The following is a 23,643-nucleotide window of genomic DNA, read 5'->3' as shown; positions in this document are numbered from 1 at the left end:
TGTAAGATTTGTTTAATGTATATGTGAAATGTAATGAATAGATATACAAGGTGCGATCAAAATATGATGGACATATGTAATGTGAGAACACTAATGTAAACGGACCAGTGGTTCTTGAAGATAAAAGCCAAGCCAACTCATGACTTTTATATTCAGTCCCTTTGTCGAGCGACATTTTTATATAACAAAATACTTTGGTTTGAGTAATATTTACCTGTACCTTGGGCAGAAAGTACTCATACATGTGCACTATACTTAGTAGAATGTTCATTTCATATTATTAAAAGAAGAATGTTTTTAATATATGTAAGTGATTATTATGGGATAGTTGTTGCTATGGACATGTTTTATGGTTACCTAGTCAGTGAGTTTGTGTACTTAACAGTTTTAAGAAAAGGATATTATAATTTATATCAAATAAACCAGTTTAGCACCGTTTATAGACGTTGTCATTTTTATTAAAAAGGTGAGATTAATGGTATTTAAATATCGAAGCTAATATTTTCATGCCAAAGAAATACTACCACTTCGAATTTTTATCTCAGCAAACGAACCAGGTTTACGACTATCATTTTGATAAGTCGTTGTAATTTTTAGAACGCTTAATTGATTGCTTAAAACCGTTTCTCGCTATCTATAACCATTTTTACTCTGTGTCGATCAACGTTAAAACTTGAAGCTCTATGTTGATATATACTATACGACAATAAGAATTGAACAATACTAAATTCATTGCTTTTTATGTTCAGGTATGGCGATATAAAGGATGATCGACCTGTGACTGGTTTTGTATTTCAAGAACCTGAAGATGATCCTCGTAATTTTTGCTACTTGTGGGTCACTCGAAGTTGTGAGAACACAAGACATGCGCTTATCACAATGTATGCTCTTTGTTATAAAACAAAGGAACTTATACAGGGATGCGGTATTCTCTATCAAGTAAGTATTGGTTTGACTTTTACTGATTACCAGTCTTTTTAGTAATACATTTCATGTACTATTTTTTTTTCTTTGCGCTATTCTATATAACGGTAACACAAATTAACTATTGTTAACTAGTAATTTGAAAAATGTGCAAAACTTGTAAGCATAGATTCAAGGTCGTTTTCTATGATTGCTCTCATTGCTTTCAGATAACACAAGTAGTTTAAAGTTATACGCAAATTATAAAACACGAATTCTCTTAATTTCATTTTTGCTGTTCATTTATTTATTTATTTTGGGCCGCGGTGGCTCAGTTGTAGAGCGTTCACCTCTGGTGCTTGGGGTCCCGGGTTCGATCCCAGCCCCCGCCAAGTGAACTTTGTGGTGGACAAACACCGTGTGCGTGGGTTTCTTCGGGGTTCTTCCGTTTCCTCTCACTTTCTTCATTCCACCATTTCATTCATTACTCATCATTACCGTCTCCTTTGGCCTAACAGGCATAACCGTGGGACGTAAAACTCAAAAATTTCATTTATTTATTTATTTATTTATTTTTATATACTTCTACATATGATTTGAATGAGAAATATTGATTAACCTGTTAGGTTATCTGACTTCCAGAATATTGAGTTATTGGAAGCAAGTAGCATTTACAACCCTAAGACAAAGAGGAGTTTTCAAACACAGAACAACAGAATTATATACTTGAAGAATTATATACAGAATTTGAAATCATTGCTTAACAATGACATTTAAAAGTTTTTATTTATCTATTTATTTATTTATTTTATTTGAAAACAGTTCCTGAATATAAGTAAAAATTCTAAAACGTGTTGCACCGCTGCGAGATCTTCGATTAAGTTACCTCTCCACTATCCACGGATAGAAGCTGTGGCGCAATACTTCATAACAAAGCTACTCATCTTGTGCTTTTCTATTTGGATCAAAAGATCCAATATATTTCAGGCAAAAATTTTCTTATACGCCTTATATCTGGAGAACTATATATAGTGTAGCCAAACCCAATCTATCACTTAACTCAGTATGATGTGCTTATTCCGTAAAAAAAACACAAAAACTCGATTTAGGGGCCGTTCAAAAATTTTCTGGTCCCTGATCCGAAAACTAATTATTGGCCAAGATCGTAAATATTTTGATCCTTTTTATTATCATCATTCCTAAAATTCTTGTAACTGAATATTTCCTCTCCCTAGGAACGTCGTTAGCACAACTTCTGCTGTCTTACCGGACCCTTTCCTTTATATCTCCTGTTATAGTATTTTGTATCCTATAAAGAACAATTTACCCAATAGTCAGAGAACTTAATTTCGGTTTTCAGTATCACCTAATGTTCGTCACTGTATGAACGAGTCAAGTGATTTCGTCACTTCCGCTTTGAATCAGAGTGCAAGAAGCTAAAACTCATATTTTTCGTTTCAAAGAATACGTCTACTAGGTAAAGAAAGCATAGGTTGGTCTATGTTTTACTTTATTTTCATGTAAATATGTTTAACTCCCTTTCTTATCTTTGGTCTGTTGCTCGTTGAAGTTCTCTCTTTCAGAAACTTAGAGATTGCAATTCTCTTTTTCTTTATACTGTAATATGTATTAATCAATGCAAAACGTATCATAAGTTCCATTTGGAGCTCACGACTTTGGAACCCATCGGAAAGAAATGAAAAATACTGGCAGAAATAAGTCATGTTTAATCTGTCCGTATTAACAATCAGTCAAATGTTTGTTTCTTTGTGAAAATATTGTTCAACGAAGTGGATTTCCACCATTGTCTTTTGCTGTCATTGAAAATTTTGCACTTGGCGTTGAACTGTAGGACGTTGAAATTTTAAACACCTTACAGCAATATGCCTGAAGATCTTGCGCGTAGAGTTGGACTGTGCTTTGTTGAAGTTTAAAAGAATTACAGCAACAAACATAAAACTAATGAAAGGGATGAATGTTTAGTTTAATAGAAGAAATCGTACTGAAATTAATCAGTACATAGAAAAAATAAGTGTTCACACATACAACGTGCAATAATATAGTTTTAAATAATGTTTGCATAGTGTTTAAACCTCTAGCAGAAAATAGTGTTTGCAGCAGCTGCAAAATGTAAATTTAGTGACAGCAAAAGACAGTGAAATTCCACGCAAATTGTTAAATTGAATAATAATTTTCTCTCGCTCTGTATAGCCTAGGGTTACCATATCAGATCACCGAATGCCGAACATTTTTTCAGAAAAGCTGACTAACTTCTTAAAATAGTTCCTTCTTTTCTGTTTTACAATTATCTTGATGTTGAAGTTGTTACGTTTCAAACGAGAAAGTTCCTTTTTCAGTCGTTGTCCAGGCTTTGTTCAGCTCTAAAACAGGGCGGCAACAAATTTCAGGTTACTTTTAGTACATTAAGTTCTTATATCGGATATCTGCTTAGGCATGTTATTCGTGTCACATTGGTTTCTCTGTTTCCTTGTATTTTGCAAAAAGCACAGTATTATGTAAAAACAGGAAGAATCTAATAATAACAAAAGTGAACTATGATTATGCATTTTACAGGACAGAGATTATTACACACATACACAAGCGATACAGATATACAATGGATTCTCTCTCGTCATACAATAAACACTCTTTAAAACCTGCTATAGCTTTGCTTAAATAAGCAAGCATACCTTCCAATACACGTAACTCCCTTCGCTAGTCTAAAACTAGCATGTGTCTTCGTTACATGTGGCCACGGGTTCGATTCCCGGTGGGGGAGCACAAAATACTGAATTTCACAATCTTTCACTTTCATTAATCTAAAGATCATAATCGTGGGACGTTAAACTAAAAAATTAATTTTATATTTTCCAGTACACGTTTACCAGATTCAATTCCCTATGGAAAATTTCAAATCTTTGTCTTATTATGTTATGTAGGCTAAAAAAGACTGATGAGGAGAATGAATGAAATGGTGAAATGAAGAAAATGAGAAGATACGGGAAAACTCCAGAAAATCCACGCATATTGTCTTTGTCCACCATAAAGTCCATCTGACGCGAGTTGGGATCGAATCAGGGCCCCACGAACTAGTGAGGAACGCGCTACTATTGAGCCACCGCGACCCCAAATCAATCCCCTTATAACACACAGATCTGAAAATAAGTGAGGAACGCTTCCGGTAACATTATGATATTAGATTACCTATATACATGGGTTGGGTGCAATAGTGATGATTTTGAAGGGTGGCTCGGGGAAGAAATTGCTCCTCTCCACAAAACCACAAAATTTCTGTCGGGGCATATCTCCGACTATGCTCAACGTATGTTGGCAGTATTTTCTCAGTACTGTTTTTGCTACCTCTACCCATGTAACTTTGTGTTGTAATCTCTGCGTTTGTACTACTGCTGGCAGAAATCCGTCTGTATAGTCGCGTAAGCATAATTCTCGGGCCATGTGTTTAGCAAGCTACATCACGAGTTCTCAAGAAATCTTTACTACTTATAGGATTTTTCAATATTATAGGATTTTTTCCCCCAGGTGTGAATTTTTCGAACAGTTGTATGCTGCATTCAGCTTTCAAACCAGTTCACTTGTCCTGTTATTGTTTTCCATTGATGCATTTTCTTTGTGTAATGTAACGTAATATTTGCAGGATTTTATTTCGTGTGGAGTGAGATTTGAACATGAACTTGGGAAGGAAGAAGGTGCCAACAGTAGCAGACTTATAACTTGTCATTCTATTGAAAGTGTTCCTCAGAGGAAAGATAATTACAATGACTTGGGTCAGCAAGACTCGGATGATTGTAAGTTCTTTTATATTAATCTTCCTGATAGCACACTGTGTTATTGTATTGAGTTTCTTATAATTTGCCCTTTAGGCTAAAAGACGCGAAGAGAAATGGATGATAACATAGAATTGAATCGTAGAAGACCTGTAATAATATTTATTTACCCTCAGCAGCCCTCGACTTGATAAGTTTTGTGTTCATGAGCAGTCTGTCGTTATTGTTGATGTCCTCCCCGCTGGTGTGGGTAGCTCGCCTGCCTTTGGAGCACGTGGTCCCGGATTCGATTCCGGTTGGAGAGCACAAATAGTTTAATTTTGCAATAATTCACTTCATTCATCATCCATCTCTTTTAGTCTAAAGGGCATAAACGTGTGACGTTAACTAAAAATTTCATTTTATTTTCACTACTATTATCATTATTGTTAATGTTTAAAACATATGTTTAAATTTTAATTTGGGATTTTAAATATTATTAAAAATAAAAATCTTGATCGATGAAGATACGGGAATACTTCTGTTGAATTTTTCTCGGGTTTAACATTTTCAGTTCACCAACTCTTTCATAATCATTCGATTACAATTATACGTGGATCAGTCAGAAAATTAGTTGGACTCCTTCGTAAATATTTTCAGTCAAAGACTATTTTGATGAAACTGTGTGCCAACACTGCAGACATGTTGCTGTATTGTGTGACATAGCGGCTTTCGCGAGGCAAGTGGACGTGTTCGGATAATCAGTCGTAAACATGTCTCGACAGCTACAAGTAGCGTCCAAATTGGAAATGCGTGCAATGATTAGTTTATTGTAGGCGGAAACTGCACAGAAATTTATCGGCAGTTGCATGAAGTGTATGGTGAAAATGCAATGTCACGTCAAGCTGTCGCGAAGTGGTGCAACATAATAATGTAAGACCGCATGCCACACAACAAACGTGCGAACTTCTGACAAAGTTTAGGTGGGAAGTGTGGGATCACCCTCCTTATATCCCAGACCTTTCACCGTGTGGCTTCCATGTGTTTGGTCCCATGAAAGACAAACTTTCAAAGTGACGATACCACTCGGATGACGAAGTGAAAGCTGCAGCCCAAGAATGGTTATCGAGCATTGGATGGGATTTCTGTGCAGAAGGCATAGGAAAACTTGTATGATACAACGCTTTGACAGATGCTTAAATAACGGAGGTAATTAGGTTGGAAAGTAGATTTTGAATGATACAAATAAAGTTATTGTAAAATTTCTATCCTGTTTTATTTTCTTAAGCAGTGCAATACTTTTTGACTGACCCTCGTAAAATAATTACAATTAGCCTAAATAATTGTAATTACCAATAATTACTATTAGCCAATATCTATGTGACATTAAGCTAAAGGTTTTATTTCTAGATAGTTTTTCGCCTTACTGAGATTCCTTCTTATTGAAAAACATACAAGGCTCCGTATTTTAAAATTTGTTTCTTCTTTGATGTTACCGCGATATTCCCATTTTACGTTTTAGCAGATAAAGTTCTATGGTTCTTTTAAGCGAAAGCCTGAATGGAAGAATTTTACAAAAACTTCCCTGTTGTAGTAACTAACTTCTCACAAAAACTAGTTTATCCATTACGAAGATATTAGTCTTGAGATAGCAATGCGTATTCGCAGTCAGCTGTCCAAAGGTATTTAGTAAAAGACAATAGCTAGTATATTTGTAGTCAGTATTATAGAACAGTCATATCGACTTATTTTACTTCGTACTGTGCATACATATTAGTATATAAAGAAAGATGGTATCAGTTTCCATCTAGCAAACGCACCATGTTACAATGAACAATATTTACAATTACACAATTGAGCATTATTCCATAACGCATAAAGTAATAATTATGAAGTAAAATCCAAGAACTTACTTGAACACATTAAAGAAAAAAACACGAGTTTTTTGCAGCATTTCACTTGTTCAGGTAGACCAGTTGATTTTTTCGAAAATGTAATGTCAATTTTTTTCTTTTCTTAAGACCCAATAGATTCTGACAAAAATCTCTGCATGTTCGTATGGGAAAGTTGGAAGTTACATCCACAGTCTAGATCTACGAAGATGGCAGTGTTTGATTTAAACCAGTGGTATAAAGAACAGATGCCATATCGTTTGGAAAGTGGATCGACCTGCTACTTTGCGTTTTACTCTTTCGATCAGAGTATTCAATCAAATGACGATATGGTGTTGGATGCACGAGTTGTTCCTTCGAGTATTTCGAGGTATAGCTCAATCTTAAGTCTGGAGGAGCATTTCTATCCGACAGCTTTGACGTTTGGTAAGTTTGAAGAGTTAAAGTGTCATCTTTCCAGTATTGTTCTTATATATATATAACTATTCTAATTATTGTATAAGTTAATGAAGATATATAATTGAAGATTATATTCTTTATAAGTAATACAATACAACTCTAATATTTGTTGATTTTTTTTTTAAAAAAAATAAATATTGCTTGTCTGTTAAACGTTATTGTGGGTAATATTTTCAGAGTAGATCGTCGGCACCCACCAACAAGAAATGCTGAGGCTGACAAGTGGATTGGTGTTCCTCTGGCTCCATATATTTCGGCAAAAATTAAAAAGATACGCACACCTTTCACCCCCCCACCCCCCCCCCCACCGCTCCATGTTTTAAATCCTTTTCGAAGTGACAGGCCTAAAGATGGAGGGAGATAATGTTCTCCGAAAGTACTTCCTACAGGAGTGGTTTGTTTTCTGCGGTGATTATTAACTTATGCTTACATTTTTCTAAATATTATCATCGCTCGCTATACAGGGATAATAGTTTTATTCATGTTCCCCAAGTTTCCTTGAACATAACACCTTGAAACCTTGAAACACACACGCAATGTGTAATAGAAAGACCACCAGCAGCACACCATGAAGATTGATAATACTTTCTAGGTATGCATTGTCACTATCATTGAATCCCAGAGGGTTTATAGAGTTAAAATAATAATAATCTAAATAAAGTTTACGTATCATAGAAGTCTTTCAAAAATCCTGTTGAGAAAATGAACGCAAGGTACATAGCCTTGATGAATTTACAGACAGGCAAATTAGTAACGGAAATACCAGGTTATCATAAAATAAGTATCGCTGTTCAAAAAACTCTGGAGACGTAACTACTCGACAAAATACAACCAAACTTGGTAGAAGTATATTTGGGAACATGCAAAAGCGATTGGTGTGGAAAACAAAATTAGTTCCAATTTTTGCCACCAGATGTAAAACGCCGTACAACGCCGACGCTGTACAACACCAAGTAAATGCAGCGTGGAAGAAAAACGACACTAGTGATGCTAAATGATAAGAAAGCTGTAATTACGTCTCCAACTGCTCACTCACGTCTGCGTGTGTTTCAGTGATACGGGGTTTGAGTGCCACTATGTGCCAGAAGTGAATTGATGGGGATTCGATGTTTGCTTCTTTTTTCTTCCCACACTCTTTGCTTTGTGTTCAAGGGGTCCCGGGTTTGATTTCCAGTGAAGACACAGGTGAGTCGGATCCCGTGTTACCCTGTAAGTCCTTCCTTGGAACGCCATCATCATTTCATACTTTACTGGTCACCATGCATTTTTCTTGCTCAGAGATCACGTCAAAGACCTGCCTTTAGGCAAGACCCCACATCATCATCATCGCTCATAACACATCACTATACCACAGGGTTATTAATAGGAATACAAATCAATGCCATGCTTCGCACGGGGGCATAAATTATGGTCTTTCTTTCATTGAATATCAATAATATAATTTGTCTTCCATACCACACTTATCGCACTTAACACTGAACAGAAACACAATAATCTGTGGAGGCGAGATTTGACATTAATCTTTTCCTGGAATTTTGGAGGGAGCTTACATTTTATGAGCACAAAAAAGACTAACATTTAACGTCGTTTTTGTAAGATATCCGAGAATTTTAAAGGGACGATTCAGCTCAAAAGCCCCCTTCTCCAGTAAGTCCGCCACTGACCACGGGGTATTAATAGGATTGGTAATGAATGCTACGAGACCCATCGGAGAAGTAATTACAGCCTTTCTTATCATTTAGCATCACTAGTGTCGTTTTTCTTCCATGCTGCACTTACTTGGTGTTGTACAGCGCCACAATTACCTCTGGTGGCGAAAACTGGAACTAATTTTATTTTCTACACCAATCGCTTCTGCATGTTCCCAAATATACTTCTACCAAGTTTGGTTGCATTCTGTCAAGTGGTTATGTCTCCAGAATTCTCTGAACAGCGATACTTATTTTGTGATAACCTGGTACCACGGCCAAAATCCTACATAAGGAAGTTCTTTGTAGAAATAAATTAAAAAAAAAAAAAATCAGTGGTTTGTTAATTATTAATTAGACTAACATGATCTAAATAGATGTTTGTGAGTCGTTGAGTGTATACTCCGATAAGTTGTATGTTTGGAATTTTTAAGTGGTTGTGCTCAGCTGTAATCTATATTGAAAATAATATTACAGGAAGTTAAAATTCTTCTAATTTAAGTTGTGTTATCATTCTGTTTTAGATTGTGTCAATTTATTAGCGAAAGGAGTTGTGAAATTGAAGATGCCTGGAGTTCAGCAAAGAGTGTTGTTTGACTTGCAGCAGATGGGTGTTGACGCTCTGTTATATCCTAATACCCTATTTCATGAATGTCTAGCAGCAGGTCTAAAATCCATGTATCTGGAAGTGAGCAATCCTTCTAATACACCAGTGGTAAGTAAGATGGATGAATACGTTTGGAAAGTTTTCTTGGATGATGAGAAATGAAAATGAAATGAATGTTTTAAGTTTTACGTCCCATGGTTATGCCGACTAGGCTAAAGGAGACGGTGATTATGAGAAATGAATAAAATGGTTGAATGAAGAAAGTGGGAGGAAACGGGAGAACCTCGAGGAAATCCACGCACACTGTGTTTGTCCACCACAAAGTTCACTTGGCGCGAGCAGGGTTTGAACCCGGGACCCCATGCTTGGATTATGAGAAAGGAATATTTTCGAAGTCATTATTGATTTCAGTTCCAGCGAGGTAGTTACTTACGAAAGTTTTAGGTTAAGTGAAACTTGTGTGATTTCCTTGTTTTTACCTGGTAAATACCGATATCTTCTGTAGAAGCTCGAATCTCATTCCCTTATCATACCTTGTATTTAGACTTACCGAGGGACGTCTTCTTTCGTAACCAATCAAAAAGACATGGTGTTAAGTTAACTACCACGTGCTGTAAAGAAGAAACTAAGGGTTGCGGATAAATATCCCATTTTTGTTTTATTTTTAAGATCCGGTTTGTTTTGCTTGATCCCAATAGAATGATTGCTGTATTCGCTTTTGGCGGTACTTAGATGCTTCAAAGTCAAACGTTGAGTGAACATGGATATTAACTTCAGAATGTATTGTTCAAATTCTGTAGTTAAGAAATGCCGATTACATAGTGAGCATAATATAAAGACAAACGAGAAATATAGAACATGGAAAGAAAGATTGTAGAAAATCAATACAATTCCATACATCAGGAAGATATTGGATTCGTTACTCCTATTTATAACATTTCGTATTATGCCTGTTATTAAAGGTAAGTGCAAGCACATTTCCTAACCTAGCTAAGCGGTTCGCTAAGCCAATAGAGCAAAGGTAGCATATCCACTTTCATTCTCGTGTGGTTCAAGATAATGTGTGAAAAGTTGAATAGATGTTAGAGATACCACATATTCACCTTCACACATCAGTTAATATTTTGCAATATAACGAATACCATCGAGAAACTATATCCTTCAGACTTGTGTGTCAACATTTAGTGACTAAATTAATCTATATATTACAGGTTGAGCAGCGAGAATTTCTTCTGTCAATTGCCTTGCAACATCATCTGATGTCATTTCTTATGAAGTGTGCTGTTGTATGGGCCAGTGGAAGTCATGGAGCTGTTGGCTGCACTTTGAGGACGATGGTGGAATGGGCTTGGCAGCAAGCAACTGCTATTAAGTCTCACATTGATCGAATTTGTAAGTTGTGTTCTGCATTCGAAGGCAGTTTTATTACTTTATTTTTGTATATATTTAGCACTTCAAAGACAAAGTAGTTTACACGCAGATTCATTAGGCATAAAATTATACATTATACGAGGATGAATCAAAAAGTAAAGGTGAATTCCATATCATTATCATAGGTACTCCGCTAACTTCTTCGTCTTCACGTATGATCTTTTTGTTTTTATATTGTCCATTAATTGTAGTTTCCTTCGCCCTCTGCCTCTCTTTCCCGCCACCATACCCTCTATGACGTCCTTCATAATACAATTTCTTCTTAGGCAATGTCCCAACCAGTTTCTCTTCCTCTTCTTAACAATATCTAAAAGTGTTCTTTTCTTCCCCACCATTTCTAACACCCACTCATTCGTTTTCCGCTCGACCCAACTAATTATTTCCATCCTTCTCCACATCCACATTTCGAATGCTTCCAGTCGTTTTTCATCACTTTTACGTAATGTCCACGTTTCCGCCCCATACAGTACAACACTCCACACGAAGCATTTTATGAGTCTTTTTTTCAACTCTCTATTCAAGGTCCCACAAAACAGACTTTTCTTCCTCCTAAAGGCTTCTTTCGCCATTCCTATCCGTGCTTTTATTTCACGTTCGCACTTCATGTTATTACTAAGAATACTACCCAGATATCGAAAACTATTCACTTGTTCTATTTGCTCCCCTCCCACTTTTATATTTGACACAGACTTCTTCGTTCCAATCACCATGGTTTTTGTCTTTCTAACATTTATTTTCATCCCATATTCTTCAAAGCCCATCCTCAGGTTTTCTAACATTTTATTGATTTCCTTTTCAGATTCTGCAACAAGCACCATATACAAGCACCATAAACTCCATCGCAAATCTTATACATCTAATCATTCTACCTCCATATAATATAATAAAATTCTGAACTAAATTCCACTTAACCAAACTATAGCCAACTGAGATTGTGCAGCGCATCCTTTAGCGTGTTAAAACAAAATATGATAATTGAAAGGCACCCAAAGTGCGTTGTAAGGGGGCTGCGAAAAAATTAACAAATTTTGCTGTTACTACTGCTGTATGCGGACATGCATTGCCATGGAACTGTAACGGGGTCATGAACATAATTTTTTTTTTTTAGACTTGCAAACTATGCTATGCATAGTTGTCGAAAATCGTATAGAGCGATTTCGTCTCTCCGTCTGTTGATAGGTATCAGACCAAAAACGCCAAGAAATATCTATGAACTTTTTTTTGCAATCGATTCAGCAACCCAAGAGAAGGCTCCATCTCCTCAGTTAACCCTCTATTCAAACCGGAAGTGGTAGAAATCAACCATTCCCGATTTCAGTCTTTAGCGTTATATTTTAGAACAAAAACGGTAAAGATAACAGAGAAGCAATTTTACTAATAAAACTCCATCTGACCAAAGCAGTATATATATTTTAATATCATATATTTGTGTTACAGTTTCGGCTATGTAACATAGCCTTTCTCAGACACATTATGAGAGAAATATCCAATTTTGACAGCTTATATAGAATCTGAATGCAAGATACGCCTACTTACTCTTTACAAAACGTGGGGACGCGGTGGCTCAGTGGTAGAGCGTTCACTTCCGGTGCTTGGGGTCCCTGGTTCGATCCCAGCTCGCGCCGTGTGGACTTTGTGGTGGACAAACACCGTGCTCGTGGATTTTCTCGGGGTTCTCCCGTTTCCTCCCACTTTCTTCATTCCACCATTTCACTCATCTCTCATAATCACCGTCTCCTTTAGCCTAACCGGCATAACCGTGGGACGTAAAACTTAAAGATTTCATTTTTCTTTACAAAACGTAAACTTTTAATTGGTTTAATCCAATCCAATCCAATTAAAAGTTTGCGTTTGCAATCTGAATTTTATTGATTTGTAGTTTTATTAGCAATCTTGAATTTTCCAAAGCTGCAATGAATAATTTACAAATAGAAGCAAATTTTTGCAGTCGATTTATTATCCCAAGAGTAGGCACCATTTCCTCCTTAACGTACTATTCAAACCGGAAGTGGTAAAAATAAACCATTTCCGATACCAATTTTTATCATCATAGAACAAAAACAGCAACAGGTGGTTTCTTGCAATCAATTCAGCATCTAAAGAGAATATGCCACCACGACCCGCAACAGTCTGTCAGTACCGGAATTGGTTGAAATTTACTAGTATTTCCGGGTGCAATACTTATTTTTATAGAGAAAAAACGATAAGAGATATCGAAAGCGATTTTCGTGACACAGATTCTGCGTCCTAAGAATGAGTTTTTATCTCAACTTGTATCTCTCTTGAAACTGGAAGTAATGAATAATTGCGATTTCCGGATACATCACTGATCGTATAATTGATAAAATGGAAATAGATAATACGAGGGGCATTCAATAAGTAAAGAGACAAATTGCTATAGCTCAATAAAGATTTATTTCAATCTTTCAAAACTAAAGCTATTTTTTAATATAATCACCCTTTACAGTTATGCATTTGTCCCATCTTTCTTGCAGCTTCCTAATTCCCTTGGCGAAGAAATCTTCCGATTTACCCCGAAGCCACCTTTGCACCGCTGCCTTAACTTCCTCATTGTTAGCAAATCTTTTTCCACGTAGGGCTTCTTTGAGTGGTCCAAACAGGTAAAAATCAGATGGGGCGAGGTCTGGGCTGTAGGCAGGATGAGGTAAGACCTCCCAACCCAATTCTTGAAGCTTATCTCGGGTCAGCTGGGCTGTATGAGAGCGGGCGTTTTTCTGTACTTTAAAATGTTCCTAATGACATTGTGAACAGTTCCAACACTTACTTGAACTTCCTCAGCTATCATTTCAACAGTAATTCTTCTGTTATCACGAATAAGTCCGTCAATCCTCGATTCCAACGAAGAACCAGAAACTTCCACTGGACGTCCACATCGGCCTACACGTGTTCGGCCACTTTTAAACCGATCAACCCACTTGTACACATTCGCACGGTTCATACAACTGTTACCGTACTGTCTCAACATTCGAGAAAAAATTTCACTTGGTTTTACACCTTCTGCGACTAAAAATCTAATGACTGAGCGCTGTTCTTCTAAGGTGCAATCTTCTAGAGGACTTGCCATGATGAATTGATATTTTTGAAGTTATGTTAACATAAAATTACGAAAGAGCAGATCAGAGCATATCCCAAGGTTGCCAGCGAACACCCCTGAAAAAAAAAATGATTAGTGTTAAAAATATAGACTTTGTCTCTTTACTTATTGAATGCCCCTCGTAACAACCAGTTTTGATATGGATTCATTACCGCAAGAATGTGTTTCACCTTTGATTTTATTCCTCTATTGCAACCGAAAGTAATAGACATCAGTTAGCACTTGTGCTTTCACTATTAATCTCCATAGAGCAAAACAGAAAGATATAGCGAGTAATGGCAGTTTGATGTGGATTCAGCGTCTGAGGAACAGGTTCTATCTTTGGTGCTATTCCAGTAGTTGTACTACTTCATGTTTGAGTATTGAATTCGCATATTTCGGAAAACTATCGTAGTTTCATACTGTGAAACGAAATTCACTTGTCTTTTGCTACTGTGAATTTCGTGTTGTTGTAATTTGCGCACATCAAGTTAAAAGTCGTCAGTGTGTGCCAATATTCCTGGAAACTTTTCATATCCCAAAGAGAGTTATCATAATTTTCTTTTCGTGTGATCGTGTCGTCCTCAGTGATGAATTGACATTTCACCTAAGTGGTTATGTGAACACTCAATAACGTTCGCATCTGGGGGTCAGCAAATCCTCACGAGGTGGTACAGTTGCAGTGAGACTCCCTTAAATTGAATGTGTTTTGTACCATATCCTGGCGGAAAGTTTATGGACCTTTCTCGCCTATTGACTTGATGTGTGCCGTGTGACGAATAGTGCTCCCATTGAACACTTGTAGCAAAAGCTGTTTGAGTTGCTCTTTCATTTGATGTATTGTTTATAATTGTACGTTAAATGTAATAAATAGTCCAAAGCCTTAAAACCCCCATATTCATTTTGAAACACCCTGTTGAAACTGAAGCACAGAAATAATAATGTTTGCTTTGGTCAGATTTTACTTTTATTTAAGATGTACGTAGTTCCGAGGATAGTATGAACAGCATTCATGTACAGTCAGCGACAAAAAATCTTTCCATTTGGTAAAATTTATTTTGGGAATAACGGTGGTAGGGCTGGAACGTACAGAAAATTACATTCTTTTTAATTTACTAAAAACTGTACTCATATTGTACTAACTGTACTCAAGTAACTTCAACAAACGGAAAGAAATCTTGTCACTGATTGTACACTATGTTGTTGGATATTCATTTAGCAGTCTTGTATTTCTTAATTATTGTTAAAATCATGTTTCATTGTACTGATGCCCTCTCGTGAATTTCAAATACCTTTACAACTTAACTCTTTCGTTCCTAATGAGAATAGAATCTCAGATTTTTACGAGAAACTGTGAGAAATAGATGAAAATTTGGTAGCTTGTAAGGTCAAAACTTTTTTCCAATATATTACTTGTAGTATTAGTTTTACAATGAGTATGTTCGTTATTCCAGGTGTTCCGTTGTTCGATTTCTCAGGACAGAAACTTGACAATAACTCATACCAGTTGTTGACTCATTGTGGTAATCAGCTGCACCACTTGGCTACATTATTTCAGTACATCTTAAAAAATGTAGATTTAAAACATCAAGGTATGTGCATCTTTCTTCCTTGCTTGTTGGAGTTTGAATATTGTAACAGTTTTTGAACGACCTTATTAAACTTACATTAAAAAAAAAAACCCCGACAACTAACAGAAGTCATTAATTAATTAATTTGTAATGTGTAGCACTTTTTTGAAATATTGTATCTTATATAGAGCATTTTCTTCAAAGTTCGTTTAAAATTCAGTAATAATTCAGTGTGATATGGGAGAAAACAATAAAAGAATTTTGTGTGTAACTTATTCAATAAAATAGAGCTCCCGATTCTGGTGCGTGGGATTTCTGGTTGTATTAACAGCCGTGTAAGCTAATGGTGGATATCGTGTCTGTGGATTTTCTCGGGGTTTTTCCGTTTCCTCCTACATCCGCATTTAATAATTATTTTACAAATCATTCACTTTCATTACTCATCCGTTTCCTTTAGCCTAAAATGCGTAGTCGTGGGGCGTAAAATGAGAAGTTTCATTCCATTTTCAGTAAGAATAGATTAGTTTTCAGCTTTCTTATTGTATAAAATATATAAACATTATTTGTATAAAATATTATTTTGGCTCAAAATTTTGTGTTGCTTTTAATTACTTAACTGATTTTCTTTTTTTCTTTTAGATTTATCAGATATAAGGCAAAGATGTCAGGTATTACAGCTTTTAAGTGGATATGTTCAAGTTGTTGTTTGGTTTTACAATGCTAGCCTTCTTCCTGAATTCGAAGAAGAAAATAATGATATAGACAGATGCAGAATGCCATATCCTGTATCGATTCTCGTAAAGACATATCAAACTAGGTAAGATTTAGTTATATTGTTCGTCAAAGTTATATTACAGTAGAGCGTCGATTATCCGAACGTCGGTCAACCGAACGACCGCTTAACCGAACTGTGTACTCGCTCGCACCTGTTACTCTCCCACCCTACCGTCCATCATCCCCCTCACTCCCAAACCAAGTTTCCCACAGTAGTCGCCGCACTGAGCCACCGCTGGCGGAACATTGCTTCTAATGGGGCCTTCATAAGGCGCTGCTGTACATATTTTTGTTTAATAAACTGTACCACATATTCCTACTAAAGTTGCCTTTGTACGTTACTTTGTAATACTTAAAGAGATGCCTGTTTTTATGAATAAATTTACTGTACAATACTTCTTTTTGGCAAATGAACATGTACAGTTCGATTATCCGAACAAACCAGTTTTGCGAACACCCATGTCCCCCAATTACTTCGGATAATCGACGCTCTACTGTATTTGTATGAATTTGATTGTCTCCACATTCTCGTAAATACTTTTATTTTGATAGTGCGTGGGCATGCATATATATTTTTTTTTTTTCACGCGCTACCCTAGCTAGCTGTTTGAAGTTGGTCACAAAATTTATATCATGGAGGTCAAGGTGGAACAAAACGAGCCCTGCGGGGCTTCTAAACCCCCTTCGCTTGTTGACGCTTACTCAACTATGTTTCGTAACGTAAGGGCAAATGGGTATTATTTTTATTTTATGTTAATAATAAAAGTGTTATGAAAATTAATTAAAAGAAAAACTTTCCTTGGGCCAGGTTTGAACCCACACCAAAAGCGATTTTCACTACTAGCCCGTGCACTAGTATGTTTGGCCACGTGGACCAGCACCAGCTTGCGTTTGATTTGTGCTATATGTATGCTACGTGGCGAGAAACGGATAACTTCAACCAACCAATCAGAACCGTGTATTTAGTTCATATGGCTAGGATCAAGCGTGATTAAAATAGATGCCTTGGGGACTGCATGATATATATGGGTGAGCGCGAATTGGCCAAGAATGATAACAATGGTTTCCTGATATAAACTTTTAAGCGCAATGTTGATTTTTAGCTCATTTACAAAAGTAGCAATAATTACTATTTCTCTGTCTCATATTTATTCCTGTTTGACTTCAATGTGGCAAGGAGCTGAGATGTACTAAAAGCCTTAAATTTCTTTTACTGTATTGTGTAAAATCATCTGATTGATTCGATTCTTGAATTATAATATATCAAGTAAGAATTCATTGTTGTTCTTCAAAACTCTTTTCTTTCTTTCGTTTTTTTTTTGTTTTTGTTTTTGTTTGTTTTCTGGTAGAGGATAGAATTATATTCATTTTTTTTTTTTTTTTTTTTGAGTCGATGTACTATCTAGTGTTATGTTACAATAGAAAGTAGTAAGGACTTCCATAGTTCTTGAGAGGCTAAAAAGCCAGGGGGTTAGATTTGCTTTGCAGGTGCCTAATATACACCACGCCAAGCTCCCTCAGCTATAATATGCATTATTGTTGGTAAATTACTTCTACAAATTACTAACAGCTGGAAAATCAGTGGGTTTAAGATTAAAGATACAAACGCAGAAAAAATTGTTATCTGGTAGCTCAGTTGGCAGAGAAATTGGACAGCAACGGGAAGATAGATGGTTCATGTTCTCTCGTTTATCGGCCAGATTTTTCCATCTTTTTATCATAGATTACTTAGTTTACTATCTTCATCTAAAATAAAGTCTTAAAGTAGAATATGAAGAAATTTGCAGAAAATGTGATTAAAAGAAGAAAACCCTGCCTATTTGCATACTAGAAGTAAAAGTATTCAATACTACAGAATGTTGTATCGCATAGGTGTCCAAATTTCAAACCACAGCTATGCACACATTATTCATCATACCCGGTTGTTTAAGATCAACACATAGCTACGAGTTTGCAATACAGTTTCGGTGTTATGAGTATGTGGTGTGTACATTACGGCTTCCAAAGTGAACAGATTTTGGAAAGGGTATATCGTGGCATTTTTTCACGCCAAGTTTTCTGTGTATAAAATTCAAAAATAGTGCAATGAAAATGAATGCATTATAGGATCGACTATTAAGAACATAATTAAGCTATATAAACGCCAAGAGGTTCCAGCTATTAGTTCACCCACCAAGGAATGTCGAATGTAACCTTACAGTGTAGGACTCCACCTGTGTCTCAGAAGTTCGTCGGCTGGCCTTCCAGGACACGTGTTCCAGGAATTTGAACCATACACTCCAAAGCTCGGGAAGGTATTTAAGTGTTAGGGACGGATTGAGTACAAAACCTCGTGGCCAAAAATCTCACCTGGGCAAAACCTTGCGGTCCAAAATCTCGCCTGACCGAGACTTGGTAGTCCAAAATATTGCGGGACAGAATTTCCCCCGATCAGAACCTCACGGAGACAATCTCACCTAGAAAAGAGTACCGTAAATACAAAATCTCGTTACAACTACTCCTTCAATGTAGAGCTTTTATATATCGCTATATCTATGAACGTAAAATTAATTAATTACATTACAAGTGAAATACGCATAGATTTCTATTTTTCCTACCCAAGACTGACCTTTGCTATTTAAACGGGATTTATTATATTTTTATTATGTATAACTCGAAAACTCAAAGCATGCATTATGTAATATTTTAAACAACAACAAACAAAACAAGGTCTACCATCATACTAAGTTCGATCCTGATCGGATGAGTTCGGTGTATAAGTTTTTGTTTTGGAGTACCTGACGCAAAATTTGACCGTCCACAACTTGGAAACCGGAACCCTGGACAACATAATATCTAAACTCTTATATAGCATTTCAAGGTCTACCATCATATTTCCTTTGATTCTGATCGGATGAGTTTGGTTGAAATTCACAAGAAATAACGTCCTTATTTTTTAGAAAAATAAATAAATAAATTGGAAGGAAGAATCTAGATTCGATGGAAGATTTCTCTTCATTTGGGTGTATTTTAGGATTTTATATCCATTCGTTTTGAACCCGTTAATATTTTATGCTCCCCGCGTGGCCCCGCGTAGCGTGGTTGCGAGCGGCCTTTGTTGCGAGCGGTCCCGTGTTCTATTCCCAGTAGAGCCACTCGATCGAAAAAGCGTAAAAAGGTTTTTCAGGCCAGCCATTCTGAATAAGGTTTTCCTCATTCGTACCAGGCAAGTGCCGTGGTGGTACCTAACTTATAGGTCCCAGACCGCTTCCTTCCTTCCTTCCCTTTCCCCGGCTAGTGTTCTCGCCGAAGGACGTCATCCCTTATACGTGACGGGCTAAATGGCGATAGATGCCGAAAGCCCAGAAATCTAAATCCTATTTTATCCTTCCCGTGTCCAAAGTAATCATTTCTGGGCCCCATGCTACTTAAGTCTTTCTTCTTTTTCTCCCTATTGTTATTATTTTGACCCCAGAAACTCAGAGTAAATTGTTATGGCGAAATTTTATCCAGGCGAGATTTCGTTCCGCGAGGCTATGACCAAGCGAAATATTAGGCTGCGAGATTTCGACCGCGAGAATTTTGTTCGTATATCGTTGGAGACATCACCTAAGTAAAGCCCATCGTTGGAAGGGAAAGACCAAATGCACATGCCTCTAAGAGCACCATCTAACCAGTAACAAGTGGAAGTGTATCACCGCGCTGAATGAATGGATTTATCTATCCGATTGTGGTAAATTCGAGCCATAACTACACTTGGGGTGATCAAAAAAATTCGTTCAGAATTCATCCGTCATTGCAAGACAACTTTTCGAAAGGATTTATAGTTATGAGGCACTGCTGTAATGGACATTCACTGTCTGAGGTGCCTTAAAACTGAAAAATTAACTCTACATAATATAAGCAACCATATTGAGAGAAGACCAGCCTCGTCTGTGTGGAAATGCCGTAAATCAAGTCTATTTACATTAAGACGAAGTTCCATCACATCTCATTCTACATAAAGATTTCTGCAACGAGTGGAGACCACCAAGAACACCGAGGCTATTCCATTTGAAGACAAAGCGGTGAAGTTACCAGATGTCAACCCTATGGATTTATGTGGGTTTTGATCTCCTGTAGAGAACACTGTCTTCGCATCGTATCGCCACTCTTCGGAGTTTGTGGAAAGCCTCTAATGAGGAATGGTAGAAGATTCCCATGCTTGTGCTTCGTAGAAACATTCTACAGTGGAATTTTGGTGTTGGGTTATTGTCAAGACACATTGGGATCACATTGAGGCTAACAATTGGCTGCCACTTGGCATGTTCTAAAATAATTGTGAATTCAGTTTTTGCCACATATATGCAACTCAACATTCTGTACCTTTCAGGTAAGTTAAATGTAACTCGTTACTGTGCAATTACTTATTTAGTGTTTTCTGCAACCTTGAGAGAAGACCAGCCTCGTCTGTGTGGAAATGCCGTAAATCAAGTCTATTTACACCAAGACGAAGTTCCATCACATCTCATTCTACATAAAGATTTCTGCAACGAGTGGAGACCACCAAGAACACCGAGGCTATTCCATTTGAAGACAAAGCGGTGAAGTTACCAGATGTCAACCCTATGGATTTATGTGGGTTTTGATCTCCTGTAGAGAACACTGTCTTCGCATCGTATCGCCACTCTTCGGAGTTTGTGGAAAGCCTCTAATGAGGAATGGTAGAAGATTCCCATGCTTGTGCTTCGTAGAAACATTCTACAGTGGAATTTTGGTGTTGGGTTATTGTCAAGACACATTGGGATCACATTGAGGCTAACAATTGGCTGCCACTTGGCATGTTCTAAAATAATTGTGAATTCAGTTTTTGCCACATATATGCAACTCAACATTCTGTACCTTTCAGGTAAGTTAAATGTAACTCGTTACTGTGCAATTACTTATTTAGTGTTTTCTGCAACCTAAACATGGTTTTCTTGCAACTATTGGATATTTTACAAGACTATGTATTTATTTACTTATCTTCTTGGAGTGACGTGGAAAATAAGAACTCATCGTTATGGCTTTTGTTGCCGCCAGAATTCTTGAATTTAATTTAATTAAATGTTTTTAATTTCCCCTCCCGTTTGTTTGCAATTTATTTTGTCATGAATTTCGGGCTTTAGTAATTACTATTTTGGTTTCTACCAATACTGTTATTGTTAATTCCTTTTTATCGTTACCTTCATTAGTAAGTGATTTGCTAATTGCTGTTTCTTCTTATTTTCATAGGAGAGAAAAATTGCAAAGTCTGAATTCTGTAGTGGATGTAACTGAAGTTTTGTTTATTGATGGTTTATTAAAAGAATGTGGTCAGAAGTTGAGTACCTTGTGGGAAAGGGAAGGTGGCTCAGGACTTTATCCACCTCCAACGCTGCATTCTCTTCTTGGAGTTTATCTTCTTGATGGAATTAGACTAGAAACCAAGCACTGTATTGTACATTATTTATTTCTGGATCTTGCTGCCTTATTGTCCACAGAAAGGTTTGTATAAGAGTAACCTAAACCAATAATCCATTCAAAATGTCAATTTTAAAAGTTGTTTTATACGTTAAATCTTGTGTTTGTCAAGTGAAGTATTTTAAATTGAGTATAGGAAAGAACTACTAGTCTATCGAAGAAAATCAGAATAAAGATTGATTTGGAAAAATAATAATACATTCCCTGGTTTAGTTCTTCCCGACATTGCACCAGTTTTCGAAACCGTTGGGCCCAGGAATGTAAAATATTGTAGAAATATTCTTCTTAAACCTTAGATATTGGTTAAAAGAAGTTTTGCGAAATTGGACTCGTTAAGAGGTGTTAAATATTTTCCTACCTTTCATCAAACCTCCGAACTTGTTGCGCTTAGGTACTTGAAAATCTGTGCAAATGCTCTCCTTACATACTAGACTAGGAATAAGACGAAGGTTTGGGATGGAGTACAGAAGGAAAGTTCCGAAGTTTTTACTGTTTCTGCGAAATATTGTATATCAAGGCATGAAAGGGTCTTTTGATCAGAAATATTTTCTTTATTTGGACGAACTTTGGAGATTAGAAGACGAATATTACACTTTATTTGATATAACTTGTCCTTTCTGACAGTTGCTTTTTTTTTTTTTTTTCTTTCTTCCTGCACGAAGTCACAACAATCAGGCAAAGAGAACTACAGTAGAGCGTCGATTATCCGAAGTAATTGGGGGACATGGGTGTTCGGAAAACTGGTTTGGTCGGATAATCGAACTGTACTGTACTGTACTGTACTGTACTTCTACAGCCAGTTCCAAACCGACAGAAGTGTGCTGATTGTTGAAACACAGCGACAGGCGGCTTGGCCGGTCAGCAGCTCCTTATGAAGGCCCCATTAGAAGCAATGTTCCGCCAGCGGTGGCTCAGTGCGGCGACTACTGTGGGAAACTTGGTTTGGGAGTAAGGAGGATGATGGACGGTAGGGTGGGAGAGTAACAGGTGCGAGCGAGTACACAGTTTGGTTAAGCGGTCGTTCGGTTGACCGACGTTCGGATAATCGACGCTCTACTGTACTTCTATGGCAACAGCACGTTCAGCCAATTACAGTGGCTCATTTCTCTCGTTCTGCAAATGGTAAACATTCCACCATTTCCGCACGTTGCCAGTTTGAATGTAAACAAATCACATTGTTTTAGTCGAATGTCAGTCAACTTGAGTAGTTTACCTGCTGGTTATTGAGAGCATTATTTTTAGTTCTCCTTTGTGTCATGTAATTTTATAAAACTGAGATTTACTTGCAGGGGAATAATTTCGTGTTTCAGTAGCCAATAGAAACGCTGGCAACACAGCATCGAGCACGTGCGCGCAGCGAACTGTCAGAGAGGACAAGTAGTATCAATTGCAGTGTAACAATTATTACTGCCATTTTGAACTATTGAATATAGAGGCACAAAATTTAGTATAGGGAATCTTCTGATACACAAACTACGAATCCCTTTTTAAGTTGCACAAATTTTCGAATTTTCACACTGAAAACCTAGGAATTTTACTGGTTTTATTTAGCCAATGGAGGTACAGGTAAATTTTGATACAGTAAACTCTCGATTTAACGGACTTGGGATTTATTGGACAGAATTTTGAATGATGTAGCAAATGTAGTTGGAAGAAAAGAACTGTTAAGGCTAAAACTTGAATCAGATTTTTAAAAGATGGTGGTGATTGGTGCTATTGTAATAAGGCAGTGGTTCATACACAGAACAACAGTGTCATCACCACTGCTTGTTCGACTCGGAACTTCGGCTACCGTGATGTAAAATAAAGATTCCTTTATCTTTTCTAGTGTTTATTATTTATTTATATATCAACATATAAATAAATAATACGCATTCGAATCGTACTTCATAAGAAAAAAGGACCTCAACTAAACCAGGATAATTGTGCTACACATGATAAACAACGTGATTATATTATTAAGCTTAGAACTTAAAAAGTAATTACTAAATTATTAGTGT

At 36.7% G+C, this 23,643-nt stretch overlaps 1 protein-coding gene across 4 annotated transcripts in view; it reads left to right on the top strand.

The window, feature by feature from the left end:
• The window catches only part of Elys (AT hook containing transcription factor 1 homolog), a 124,533-nt gene that overhangs the window by 34,223 nt on the left and 66,667 nt on the right, over nucleotides 1–23,643 (top strand). For all 4 annotated transcript variants that reach the window (XM_081737065.1, XM_081737064.1, XM_081737066.1 and 1 more), the window contains exons 7-14: nucleotides 750–939; nucleotides 4,559–4,709; nucleotides 6,689–6,985; nucleotides 9,231–9,421; nucleotides 10,525–10,705; nucleotides 15,293–15,430; nucleotides 16,049–16,226; nucleotides 21,416–21,667. In XM_081737065.1, coding sequence (XP_081593191.1) covers nucleotides 750–939; nucleotides 4,559–4,709; nucleotides 6,689–6,985; nucleotides 9,231–9,421; nucleotides 10,525–10,705; nucleotides 15,293–15,430; nucleotides 16,049–16,226; nucleotides 21,416–21,667 — 1,578 coding nt within the window. The remainder of the gene's footprint in view (nucleotides 1–749; nucleotides 940–4,558; nucleotides 4,710–6,688; nucleotides 6,986–9,230; nucleotides 9,422–10,524; nucleotides 10,706–15,292; nucleotides 15,431–16,048; nucleotides 16,227–21,415; nucleotides 21,668–23,643) is intronic.

The sequence above is a fragment of the Thermobia domestica genome, chromosome 13, assembly GCF_964235325.1.
Source record: "Thermobia domestica chromosome 13, izTheDome1.hap1.1, whole genome shotgun sequence".
NCBI lineage: Eukaryota > Metazoa > Arthropoda > Insecta > Zygentoma > Lepismatidae > Thermobia > Thermobia domestica.
This window is presented reverse-complemented; position numbering and strand designations above follow the sequence as displayed.